At 43.7% G+C, this 14,088-nt stretch overlaps 1 protein-coding gene across 14 annotated transcripts in view; it reads left to right on the top strand.

Annotated features, from left to right (window-relative positions):
* TENM1 (teneurin transmembrane protein 1) overlaps positions 1-14,088 on the top strand; it is a 392,346-nt gene that overhangs the window by 347,576 nt on the left and 30,682 nt on the right. For all 14 annotated transcript variants that reach the window (XM_082208504.1, XM_082208503.1, XM_082208513.1 and 11 more), the window contains 2 exons: positions 5,653-5,825; positions 8,934-9,169. In XM_082208504.1, the coding sequence (XP_082064630.1) occupies positions 5,653-5,825; positions 8,934-9,169 (409 nt within the window). The remainder of the gene's footprint in view (positions 1-5,652; positions 5,826-8,933; positions 9,170-14,088) is intronic.

The raw sequence follows: 14,088 nt of genomic DNA, 5'->3' as shown, positions 1-14,088 counted from the left end.
CACAAAATACATAATAAAACAAAAGCAAAGCAAGCCAATAACCCTCCTCCATTGGGTGCAGTCCTAAATGTTTCACAGTGTTGAGAATTTGCAGGGTTGGGATTGGGGGAAGTTACCTAATTTTGTTTGCCTGGGTACGCTAGCATAGAACTGTGCATCTAAGAACCATTAACTGAGGTTGCGATCCTGCCCTTTTTCATCTGACAAAAAACAAAGTCCCACTGAGCTCAGCAGATCTTATTTCTGACTAGACATGCCAAGGATACTGTTATCAGATCATGTGGATACCTTTTGTGAATAACATAAGAAAAGCCCTGCTGGATTAGTCCAGTGGCTCAGCTTTTCCAGCTTCCTGTTTTCATGGTCACCAACCAGGTGCCCCAGGAAAAACCTTAAGCAGGACATGAGCACCAGAGCGCTCTTCCCACTTGTGATTTCCAACAATTGGTGTTTAGAAGCATCCCGCCTGCAAGTGTGGTGGTATCCTTCTTAACATTTTAATGCAATTTAAAATCAAATAAAAAGATAGTTAAAAGATTTAAAAAACAATTTTAAACCATCTAAAAACATTTAAAGCCAACCAGTTACTAATTTCAAGGCAGGGTAAAAGAGAAATGTATTTACATTTCTCCTGAAAGTCAATAATGAGGGAGACAGATGCCACCTTTTGAGTAGTAGGGTGATGGGGAAAACTTTGGACTGCCACTGCCCTTGAGACTACTGGATGAATAGTCTGCTCTGGCATTATTTATTTGCCTATTTCCTTTGGTTTTTGAATTGCACCCTAGCAAACATCTCCAAGTGATCAAATAATAATAAAAGAAAAACATATATACAACAAGTTCATTTTTTTTTTAAAAAAAGACAGATTTGAAACCCAATACAGCTACAGACTGGTATAGAAATATTCACTTAAAATACTTGTTGAAAAAGGAAATTCTTCAATATGCATTAAAAAGGCTTATTGAGACAGTGTTTGCCTGATATATAATGGGGGGGGGATGTTCCAAAGAGTAGGTGCTGCCACACTAAAGACCTGGTTCCTACATCATAAGGAGCAGACCTCCTGGTGAGATGGTATGTGCAGGATGCCTTGTCCTGAAGAGTACAGTGATCCACTAGGTATATAGAGGATGAGATTATTGTTTATGTTCATTAAAGTTGCAGAAGTCCTCTGGAGGGGCTGGGGGAGAGGCAAGCAACCTTTTGACTCCCTGGCTTGCTCTTCCACATGCTTGCAAATCTCCCTTTTCTGTCCTGTCCATTTCTGCAATTGCTCACAGCCTGTCCTGTTCTAAGCTTCCAATGAGAAGTAGGATTGAGCTGAAGCAGCAAAATCAATGGGAGATGTCAGGTTGGTTTCATCTGGTCAATTTATGGTCTGTGGTCCACAGCTTTTTACTGTTATTCCCAATGTGTAAGGTGACCAGATGCATTAGAGGACAAACATTCTTCCTTATGCTTTTTTCTTCCTTTCTTTTTTTAGAGTTATACAGGAGCCAATATTTGAGCAGACGCAGCTGTGGTAACTCCTGAAGTACTGCTCATTTATTTTGGATTTATTACATTTGTATATTGCCCTCCCTTCAAGGAGCACCAGGATGCCTCTGTACCTGGTTCGTCCCCGCCCCCCTCAACACACATGCCATTTTAACCTGCCCTCTGTTATCTCTTGACAATGTGTGGCACAGTGGACCAAAATCTGGGAGGCCAGGGTTCAAATCCCCACTCAGCCACAGAGCTCACTGGGTGACCTCAGGCTAGTCACCCTCAGCCTAGTCCAGTGTTTCCCAAACGTTTTTGGGCAACGGCACACCTGTTTACCGGAAAAAAATCTCGCGGCACACCACCATTAAAGCCCCGCCCCGTGACGTCAGCGCGCAGCGTCACGCCGGGAGGGACGCACAAAAGTGAACGTTTTTTTCCTTCCCCTTGCCAGGGTGGGAGGAGGCAGCAGAGCGAGGGACTGAGGGACGGCGGCAGCTGAGGCGGCGGCGGCTGTTGTGGTGGTGGCGGCGATAGCGGGCGGAGGAGGAGCCGTCGCCGGGAGTTGCTGCTGCTGCTGTTGCTGCTGCTGCCCGGACATGCCGGCCTCCTCCTCCTCCGCTGTTGCGCGCGCTGCCCCGCCGCTCGGCACCACCACCGCGGAGCCGCCCCCGGCTCGACGCGGATCCTCGCCGCCGCCGCCTCTCGCCGCCCGACTCGCCCGCCTCTCTCCCACGGCACACCAGCCGGTGTCTCACGGCACACTAGTGTGCCGCGGAACACCGGTTGGGAAACACTGGCCTAGTCTACATCACAGGGATGTTGTAAAGATTAAATGAGGTGGGGGATGAAGTGCACACACCACCTTGATCTCCTGGAAATAAGGGCTGGATATGAATGTAAATAAATAAATAAAATGGGGCCCTATTGAAAACTTATAAGATGTACTGAGTAGAAAAGAGCAGAGTACCCTAACAGTCTGCCATATTCAAGGTTATCAGAGGTTGGCAGCATTACAGACTTGCTAAGGTCTACACCCCAGCAGTGGCTGTTAGCTGCCAACACCTCTCTCCCTGCTCCCAGTACAGCTCTTCCTCCTGCTGCTCTTCCTCTCTCTTGAGATGTGCTCAGCTGCCCTCACCAAGAAAAGCAAGGAGAAGAGTCAGCAGCCTCCACTTGCCTTTCCTTCGGCTCAGAGGGAGAGGGAGTGCAAGAGGGCAATGGTGCAAGGAGGTGGGCCCATTCAGGACCAGGACTGGGCACCTGCTGTAAGTCTATGACCTAGCAAGGATCCTACCTCTGGCCATGAAACCGCCAGTTGCAATGCCCTCTCTCCCTGTGCAGCAGCGCAGACTGGCCTAGAAGGAATTGTCTCTGGAGGCAGTGGTGCTTCTGAATACTGGTTGCAGGAATCCTTAGGGAGTGGCAGGAGTGCTCTTGTGCCCAGGTAATGCTTGCAGGCTTCCTACAGGCATCTGGTTGACCACCATAAGAACAGGATGCTGGACTAGATGGGCCATTGGCCTGATCCAATAGGTTCTTCTTATGTTCTTATGCTTGTTGCAGGGGACTTGGTGGCCAAGATGGGAGCCTGCCTATAACATCTTGCTCAGGAGCCCTGCAAAACCGAAAACCAGCTCTGGGCTTACTTAGAGAGACTGGTCCATTGAAACTAGGCTTGGAAGCAGCATTCTATTGTAGACAGTAGATTTAGACTGCGGTGCATGCTTGATTGCTCTGTGTGTGTGTGTTGCCTGTTACAGTTTTTCTGGTTTGCAAATACAGTGGTACCTCGGGTTAAGTACTTAATTCATTCCGGAGGTCCGTTCTTAACCTGAAACTGTTCTTAACCTGAAGCACCACTTTAGCTAATGGGGCATATGTAACCCGAGGTGCCACTGTAATATGCCCAAAAGAGTTGGTGAAGCAGGGGATGATCAAGGTCAAATCAAAGGGGGAAAGACAACAGGAGCCAACATAAATGGTTAACCTTGGGTTACATACGCTTCAGGTTACATACGCTTCAGGTTACAGACTCCACTAACCCAGAAATATTACCTCGGGTTAAGAACTTTGCTTCAGGATGAGAACAGAAATTGTGCTCCGGCGGCGTGGCAGCAGCAGGAGGCCCCATTAGCTAAAAGTGGTGCTTCAGGTTAAGAACAGTTTCAGGTTAAGTACGGATCTCCAGAATGAATTAAGTACTTAACCCGATGTACCACTGTATCTTCCAGCCCTTCCCCATGATGAAATGTACCGGTAGGAATATAGGTGTGTCTTCCTTCCAGTCAGGATACAAAAGGACAAAAGGTTACAGCATTTCCTGGGTGTAATCTCATATGCCAGGCAGCATCTAAGAGTCTGGAAATAAATCAGGCAGAATTGCATGGTTTCCAGCCCTCCAGCCTAGCCAGACTACCCCAACTGAATATCAGCTACTGGCACATAAGACTGATACCTAGGAAAGACTGCAAGCCTTCACCTTTGGCAACTTGGCACTAACCACGGCCATCATACACCCTGACTGAACAGGGAAAAACCAGCACAGCTTGTGCTCAGCAGCTGGATTTTCTGCTAGGAGGCACAAAGGAGCTGCCATCATTTCCCACTGACCTGCTGTGCTTCATTCCCTCTGTACAACCTTGGCTGGGAGAAATAATCCATGCAGATGGCAGCCCCTGGGGCCAGGTGCAGTTGTGTACACAGCTCTTGATGCACGCCTGGAAGTTTTCATCCCTGGAGGTGGTGAGGACTGGACCAAAAGGGAATTCCCAATGCCTTTTGAACATTTGCAGATCTTCAAGATAATGAAATTCTAAAGTAGATGTTATTTGGTAGTTCAACTTTGTTTTTTATTTTTCATGGGTGCAGAGTGACCTCTTGTGGTACATCTGCATCATGTTACATTTTGCACTAAACCTTGCAAAAAATTCTGAGTAGACTGAGGATCGTAGCAAAAAATAATAATAATATTTACTTAATATTAGTGAGTAGCCTTGTCCAATTAATTTGCACGGTAATTGTTCATTTTATTATTATTGCATTATTTATATGCCGTCTTTTCAACAAGTTGCCCAAGATGATGTATATAAAACAAAGGATAAGGAAATACAAAAGCCATATTTGAACATCTGCATCAGTATTTTAAAACCATTAAATCTGGATACTGTTTTTGTCATCTTTGTTTTTTTAAAAATGAGTATACTATTTTATCTAAACTGTTAAAAGATTTTATTATTTTTATTTTTATAAAGAGATATATAAACCTTGCTAAATAAATAAAAATGGAATAGCAGCCCATCAGGAAATAAACCAACTTAAAGTATTAGACTTGCAATCCTGATACACACAATTACTCATAATAATGTCCATTGAACTCAGTGGGTCTTCCTTCTGAGTAGGCACGCATAGGATTGAGCTGTTAGTGAACTAAAAGTCTTCTCTAAATCACGGTGGGCAGCAAGGCACAAAGGTGGAACTTCTACAACATCAGGGTATCTGCAGAGAACCCTTGTTCCAACAGACCAGCTATCCAAAAGGGGAATGTCCTAGGTCATATCCATCCCTGGTCACCTGGGAGGATTTAACACTTATCCAGAAAGCCAAACTGCCCAAGAATTCTTGGCCCACTCAGCTATCCACTCCCCCCACAATGGCAAATTTGAAATGCATATGAAACACTTCCAACAAGGAAGTCTGTCTTCCCCTCCCCCAAAAAAACTTTTCCTTCCCTAGAAGGATGCCTAAAAAGGACATAGCAGTCCTAGAACTCCTTCTCACACTTTCCTTGTGTGCCCCCCCCCCCCGCAGAGTTTTCACTTTTTCTTCTGAGTTGATTCCATGTTGTACACAAAGTCCTCCTTCTATGAATTCCATCTCCTTCTTCAACATCATAATTCCCACTCCTGGTCACTCACCTGTCTGATGGGATTTCTTAATTCCACGTCAGTGAGTAATTCATCTAGAGCATCTAGGAGTTAATCCCAATATTATCTCTGTTCAACAGAGACAAAAACAGCAGATAATCTCTGCCATTAGTCACCACTTAATTACATCTTTCAGGAGCTCCTGAGAGATGCGGCCGACCTGCAATGGCTCCTCCTCCAGAAGTCTGTGCAGTACATTTTATATTTATATTTATCTTTCTTTAATTCTTTCTCTTCCCAGGTATGATTCTGATGGACATTTAACCAATGCAACATTTCCAACGGGTGAGGTCAGCAGCTTCCATAGTGACGTAGAAAAACTGATGAGAGTTGAAATCGACACTTCAAACAGGGAGAATGTGATCACAGCTACAAATTTTTCAGCTACCTCAACTATCTACACATTAAAACAAGGTACATTTAGTTCCCCATCACCACACTTGCGTGAACTCTGGCAGTTTCTGCTTGCTGAATGCATTTAGGAAAACTCTGCTCATTAGTTTATTGTGGCCTGATATTCTAGTTCCTACTAGATCAAGTTATCTTCAACCTTTTCAGACCCAAGACCCACTTTTAACCCAAACATGCATTTGCGAACCCATTTCTTAATCTTTTACCATGTGTTTGCATGGGGGTCATGCTTCTGTTGTGATCCTCCTTGGATCAGTCCACGATCTGCTAGTGGGTCCTGACCTACCAGTTGAAGACCAGGCTACTAGATTATTGTAACAAGTTAGTAAAAAAGAAACTGATCAAACATGTTCAAAATGGCGGAACAGCATTTATACATCTCATTGATCTTAGTGAGATGTCAGCACACAGCTTGTCACTATTCTTGGCTTCTTTACCCCACAAGGTTGGAAGGTGACCAGTGTAACATCAAATGAATGAATGAATGAAATTACAGACCCATCAGCCTACCATATGTCCCAGTTAAATTATGATAAAGTGTGGCATCTTCATCTTCAGCACCCTAGGATCAACTTGCAGTACTACTGAATGCCACATCTTGGGACACTTGCGGTAGCGCTATCGTTACACTTCCTTTCATTGCAAATCTGCCCTTCAGATGTGCTAGTTTACAACTCCCTTCATCCCTAGCCATTAGCTATACTAGATGGGGATGATGGGAGTCCAACAACCTCTGGAGGGCCACAGCTTCCCCATGCCACCCATAACTTAATTGCTAGCATCTGCCCAAACTTTAGATACTGGAATATTCAAGAATTGGGGTGGCATTTCCAAGTTGACTCTCCCTCCATCACCCTCTTCCTTTCTATTAAAGAACAAAGCCAAGCTTTATTTCACAGCAACTTCATGCTGCAGAGGTGAAGGAACTATTGAAATGGTCTGCCCTAAGATACTTATGGAGTCAGAAGGATTCCTGGATGCTCTGGGGAATTTCCCAGCTGCTATGGCTGGTGCTCCTGTCAAGGCTCCTGTCACAGTGTGGAATGTTTAAATGACTAGAGCCATTGACACAATGCTCCTGGGTGCCTTCATTGTAGCTGTGGAGCACGTAGGTCACTGTGTTACTCTAGTGACCCGCATGTGATGAAACAGGACAGTCAACAGCTAGAGTGCAGGTGGCATAAATCTTAGTCAGAACCTGAGGAAACATATGTGACGTAGCATTGCCATGTGAAGGAAGCCTACTGCTCTGCCGCCATTGTGTCCACAAGTAGCCATTTAGCAGAGTTCTTCTGAGTAGTGAATGGGCTTTTGCCATCTGACCAAAAAAGATTCCTTACCCCTGCTGTGGCTTTTTAGTCACCATGACCACTTGCAGGGACAATGGGGATTGTAGTTCAGCAGTAGCTGGAAGGCTGCAGGTTCTCCAGCCTTGCTTTAGCCAGTGATAACAAATCAGACTGGGTTTTCCATGCCCTAAATCTCAAGGGGACATTCTGTATGCCTAGGAGTTCAGTTCTTGATGTGCAGGAAGGCTGCCATCAGAGAGGGAAGTCCATGTGTAGAGAACCTGCTTTGCATATAAATTGGACCTGTGTTCAATTTCATGTGGACATGAAAATCTTGTTTTTATTTTTGAGGGCATGAAAAGTTGTGGACATTTTCTTACGCTAAAAAAGGGGGGCAATGTGGTATAGTAGTTACAGCAGAAGCTAGGGTTTTGATTTTTTTTTCAACCCAGGGGCCACGTTTCCAGAGGCCACATGCCCTCTGGGGCTGGTGGCACAAGTGGCTAAGGCAATGAATGTGAATTTTTACATTTGTTTCATGGACTGGTTTCTACACACACTTGCACACCTCTCTCTGTCCTCCATCTAGGGACATTGTCAGTATTCAAAGACACATTCCAGACAGACAAAAACAGAGAGAGTGTGAAGCAATACCAGTGAGGAGTGTGGCCTGGGGAGAAAGGATGTGGTAGGGGAGAATCCAAAGGGCTGGGGGGGGGCACCTTTGGCTCTCAGGCGCTCAGTTCTCAATCTCTGAGTTTGAGTGTCAGATAAGGACCTGGAGGACCAGGGTTCCCCTTCTCCTCAGCCATGAAGCTCACTGTGTGGCCTTTGTCCCCTTCACAGTCTCTCAGCCAACCTACTTCATGTAGCTTGGTTGTTGTTAGGCCCAAATACCATGTGGGGTTTTAAGGGTTTGGCCTCCGTTTGTTGTTTTTTTAGGCCAAAATGGAGAGAGGGAGAATCACTCTGAGTTCCTTTGAGGAAAGGTGGAATATAATATTATACACCTTTAGGTGCCAGGCAAAAATGTTCCTTTTTAACCAGGCCTTCAGTTGATTTGATTGACATTCTGTGTCTTTTTAAAATGTGGGGTTTTGGGGGGTGGGGTGGGGTGTTATTGGCTTGTTTTTATTTCGATTATATATTTCGTGGTTTTATACTTTGATTTTGTTCTGTGAACTGCCCTAAGACCTCGGGGTATAGGGCAATATATAAACTCAATAAATAATAATAACAATAATGCCACAATACATACATACATACATACATACATACATACATACATACATACATTTTGCAATATCTATTTCATAGCACATGCAGGCATTTCATTTTAACTCAGATTATTTTCATCTTTCTTACAATGCTCTCAGTTGTTACAACATTAGTACAATTTCCACAGCTGCATTTTAGCTGTTTAATTATACAATCACCAGTTTTGACTTTAGCTGCATATTAAATTCGCCCAGGCAACAGGTTTTTCAGTAGCAGCCCAAAGGTAGTAAATAATTAAGAACACCAAAGGCTAACTTAAGGTTTCTTAAGTTGAAAGGTCTCTGAAAGCAAAATACCTTTAATCAAGATGAAGGGTGTTGCTAATATGTAAATTTACTAAGGTCTGGGTGTAGTAACAATAAGCTGTATGCCTTAAGCGTCTGGGAGGTCGCCGTCCCCCCCCCCCAATTACAAAGTCTTACAGATGTTGGCAATGCCTACTGCTATCTGACTATGCATAAATATAATCTTTGCACACATAGCAGTTGCTTCATGAAGCTGAAAAAACTGAACTCTTTCCCCTTCCTTGTTTTGTTGCTGACAGACAATATTCAGAATATATATCGGGTCAGTCCAGATGGGTCACTGAGAGTCACTTTTGCCAGCGGAATGGAGATCACTTTGAACACAGAACCTCACATCCTAGCTGGCGTTGTCAATCCTACTTTAGGAAAATGCAATATCTCTTTACCCGGAGAGCATAACTCCAACCTTATTGAGTGGAGACAAAGGAAGGAACAGACCAAAGGCAATATCTCTGCATTTGAGAGAAGGTTACGGGTAAGGTTTTCATCTCATGTGTCAAATGAAGCATTCTTTGGGAAGGCAATCACATCTGAGAATCACGTTAAGCTGCTGTTATTGTAAATATGCCTGTGCTCTCCTGTCTGCGCTGTCTGACTATTTGTTTTTGTGTCCAATACATGGTGTTGGTGCTGATCTTTCAAGCCCTAAACAGTTTGAGACAGTCTGAAGGATTCCCTGTATTTATATGAACGTGTTAGTGCAGCTGGGGTTAGTGCAGTCTGTCACTATTTTGTGGGAGGGATTGAAATATATATGGTTCATTTAAGGCCAATATGCAATATAAATTCAAAGCAGTGTCATCACACCACATTAAAATATCATGGCTTCCCCTTAGGCTCCAGAGACACGTTGTTAGTTAAGAAAGCTAAGAGTTATTAGGAGATCCCTATTCCTCTCAGTGAGTTGGGGGGCATGTTTCTCATCCCATTAACAAACATGCAATACAACTGTCCTGGGTCCCCAAGCCACATTATATGGTTTCTTCCAACCTATTGACACACCACATGCAGTTTCATGACCTTTCCCTGACCGTTTGTATGTGAAAGAGTGATGTCGTATTGTAAAACCCCAATCTGCTAACATGCGCTGAGGTAATAAGCATGCCCCATTAGAAAATTATATGCATCGAGAGATATTTTTTGCCCCAGGGTAAGTGTTTTTGTTTGTTTGTTTGTTTGTTTGTTTCCAGAAGGAAAATGACAAGTGGCAGCTGACTGAAATTTGTAGACATGGTACAGGTGGCAGTGTGAAAATTTCCTAGGAGGACTATCATGTAGGTCTACTTATGTGTAAATTACAGAAGTAAAAGTGGACCTGGGGGAAGTGGACTGAAATTAAGACCCATGTCCCTTCCCTGGATTACACCCTCCTCGCAGACCACACCCCTCACTGTTCAGGATCCATGACTGTTTTCGCTGGCTGGAATGTTTTCTTGAACTGTGATACTGGGAGGACTGTGTGTAGAAACCTCTGCCCACTGGCGGAGAAAGGGGGTGTGGTGGGTGCAGTCTGCCCCGGTTGTCATCCCAGAGGGGGGTGGCATCGCCGCCCTGCCCCCCTGGGATGCTCCTCCTGCCCCCGGGTGCACAGCATGTGCGCTTCTCTGGGTGCCAGAGCAGCTAGCTCTGCCTCTGTGTAGAGGAAGGTAGCCTACTTTACAGAGGTACATCCATTGTGCTACCCACTTTTGTGTCCAGCTTCACTTACTAATGGCATATGGCCCTTGGAAGACTGACATCAAGGGAATGCGGCCCTCAGACTGAAAAGGGTTCCTCAGCTCTGACATAACAGTATGCCCAGGAATAAGGGCAGGGGAGAATGGAAATAATTCACTGGAAATAAAGGGAAGGAGTGGGAAGTGTCATTTTTTGAAACCATTTTTGGAACTAGATAAGAATTAGGGGACATAAAAAGCTTGCCTCTCATCTGAGCTTCCCTTTTATGACAGACCCCCCAAGTTCTTTTCCAAGCCCATCTCCGATTAATTGTGTTGGCATCTCCTGTTCTGTGTTTACACAGAACTGCTGCCATCACACCCAGTTTGCCTTTATGGCTTGTATTTTAACCAGAGTATTAACAGTTCCCTATGGCAGGTGGTCAATATTTTTCTGTTTAATTAACGGACTTAAGTTTAAGACCCAAAGACATCAATAATGTGCAGGAAAAATGCTTTAGGAAATCTGTTTTCCATTTGACAGAATTACTCCTTTGGGAAGCCTTGATGAGTATAGTGAATAGTTAGCATTCAAGCTAATGGTCTAATGACAACGATCCACGTACATAGTGATTATGATAGATCTGTCAAATCCGAAGGGAGGAGGAAAGCATGGGATGTTCCAGTCCTTCCCCCTTCCCAGTCTCACTCATTTATTCTTCCCAACTCCTCACCTTATTATTTATTAAATTTATATACCACTCTTCATCTGAAGATTACAGGGTGGTTTGCAACATTAACAATCCTCTTTGCAAATCTAGGCCTTCTTTTTCATTCCCCAAATTGAACACAGCTTCCATGCTCTGAAGAGGAGGCAAGGAACATTGCTTCTCCACTACCAGAAACTGTGTTTGGAATGTTGGTGAGAGAGAAGACATGGCATCACAGTCTTTCTCCTTCCACCTTCCAACTAAATCTAGGGACTCAGCTATACAGCTGCAAATAAAACATTTTAAATGTGTTGTAAACTGTAATATACAAATGTGACACTAAATGGCAACAGTGAGCCATGCCAAATTCAATGTATTTTTCAAAACCTTTTTTTAAAAAAGCATTTTCACAGCGTTTTTTACATGTGTGTAGATTCCACCTAGGTTCATGTTTAAGGCATCTCAGAGTTATCTGATTGGCAACTATGAGGAACAGACTATTGGACTAGATAGAACTTTGGTCCAATCCAGCAGGATTCCATTTTTTCTTACAGCAAGGGGAAAGAGTGATTATGAAAAATGTACCAGCGAATAGATGCGTGTGTGTACACATACTTATCTTAGTGCTTGGAATAAACAAGTTTAGTTTAATGAATTTAACTGAATTAGTTCAGTATCTCTGAATTATATCTAAACATAATTCCCATAATTGCTGAGTAAAGTAAACATGGATTAAAATTGTGTTGGTGTAGAAATTTGCTCGATTTCTAGTTTAAATTCATGTGTTTTTTCCTCTTTAGACTTTGGCCTTCTAAGCTTAAAGATCATAATTTTTGGGTAAAATAGACTACACAATTCACATTCCAGTTTTGAGTGTGTTTTTGTGTTACCTTAGTCTTCTTAAGTACAATGGTACCTCGGTTTTCAAACGTAATCCGGTCTGGAAGCCCATTCAAGTTCCGAAACGTTCGAAAACCGAAAACTCAAAACAGAAGCCTCAAAACGGAAAACTCAGTATGGAAGCCATGTTTCCTGTTCAACTTCCAAGGCGCGTTTGAAAACTGAAGGATTTACTTCTGGGTTTACAGCATTCAAGTTCCGAAACATTCATCAACAGAGACGTTCAAAAACCAAGGCACCTCTGTATTTTTTATACTTCAGCACAGCAGCTTGTAATATTCTTCTTGGCAGGGAGTTGGACTCGATGGCCCTTGTGGTCTATTCCAACTCTATGATTCTATGATTCTGAGGGCTGAAAAATATTGCCAAGAATCATTTGGATGAACTTGAGTTAGAGCTGTGAACTGAGCACAAACCAAATTAGTTAATTTTATAAAGGAGGAGTGTGAACTAGAATTACCATATTTTTCCATCTATAAGATGTCCTATGTAAAGATTCCCCCTATTTTGGGGGACTCAGATTTAAGAAAATGGAGGAGATGGCCCTGTGTATAAGATGCCCCCTAATTTTTGATATTATTTTTAAAGAGGAAAAACCTAGTCTTATACACGGAAAAATACGGTACTTCCCTTTTGGACATATTGAACTAGAACTTTTAAAAATGCACTTTCCAAGCTCTGATTTCACCACCACTGACCTTTATTGGGAGTCCTGAAACGCTCTGGTTCCCTTGAGCTTACTGTGAGTGAATGATACCAGTATTTTCAGCACATTAGAATTGGCACTTGAGAGAATGAACTTACTGTTAGCATATAGGATACTGCGTTTGTCATAGTCCAGTCATGATTAGAAAGGGGATCTTTCCTGGAGCAGTGCGAGACATTTTGCCGCCTGAAGCCTGCCACCACCAGGCATGTGCAACAACCTCCCCCATATCTTCTCTCTCCTCTGCAGGCACTCCTTAAGGCCCTCTGGAGACATCTCAGCCATGCTTCACTCTGAGGGACACAGAGTCTATTCTCAGAGCAAGGCACTATAGGCAAGTTGGACCTGAAGAGCTGTTGTACTGCTGCCATTTTTTGCAGTGGAAAATACCATTTAAATTACTGCTCTCTGGGGCTACTTCACCAACAGTACTTTGCTCTGAAAAGGACACTTCCTTAGAATGAGGCACAGGTTACTTGAAATACCCTGCAAGAGTCTCAACTCTACTTTCCTGGAGCAGCAAAATGGCAGTGATACACACAGAATCATAGGTGGTGGTGAATGAGGAAAATGATGGGAGGCCACCCACTGCTTGCTATCCATCCCTTCACAGAATGAACCAGTTTCAGTTCACATTTCAGTTCATTGGCAGACATCTGAAGGGTCTACTCATCCCAATCCACTGCCTGAGGATAGACACTCACCTTGACTAATGGTACTTTTAAAGACACAAAATGAGTGCAATCCAGAGGTACATGAGCCTGTCTCCCACTGTTATCAGATGGTCTTTTAACTAGATTAACAGGTTGTTAACTCGCACTGGTTTTCCTACCCACATCCTGGGACTTTTAAGCAAGCTTAAATGTATTCTCTGTGCCCATAACTTTTTAACTTTGCCATTACTATGCAAACTGTGATTTCAGGTGGAACAATTTCCTTCCTGTTTTTAGTTATAAAGGGCTCTTCCTTCACCTCTCTTAGCTGAATTTTTAGACCAAGAAGACTTTCAGTGTGGAGAACCTGAGGTCTGGAGGCCAAATGCAGCCCTTTTCATCTCTCTCTCCCCATCCCTTGGCATACTCATGGTTCCTGGTTCCTGCTCCAATAGCATATGCCTGGCTGGAATATGTCCTTGAACTCTAGTATTGCTTCTTGCTTCCTTGGAGAGAGGATAGACCGGTGGGGGGGGTGACTGTGTGTAAAAATTAGCCTATTATTCATAAGTGAAATTCACATCCATGAACGTTTGCCTCTGGCTCTGTCAATTGCTGCCATGTGGCCCCTGGAAGGCTGCCCAGAAGGGATTGTGGCCCTTTGCCTGAAAAAGGTTCCCAAGCCCTGCTTTATCTCCTCTCCTGGAGGGACAAATACCAGCTTTGGTAGGGCAGATTTGGATTGTGTTGTGATCCTCCCATCTCTGTTC

The sequence above is a fragment of the Podarcis vaucheri genome (genome assembly GCF_965113315.1).
Source record: "Podarcis vaucheri genome assembly, chromosome: Z".
NCBI classification, from domain to species: domain Eukaryota; kingdom Metazoa; phylum Chordata; class Lepidosauria; order Squamata; family Lacertidae; genus Podarcis; species Podarcis vaucheri.
The sequence above is the reverse complement of the archived record's forward strand: the minus strand, read 5'-3'. Positions and strand labels throughout refer to the sequence as shown.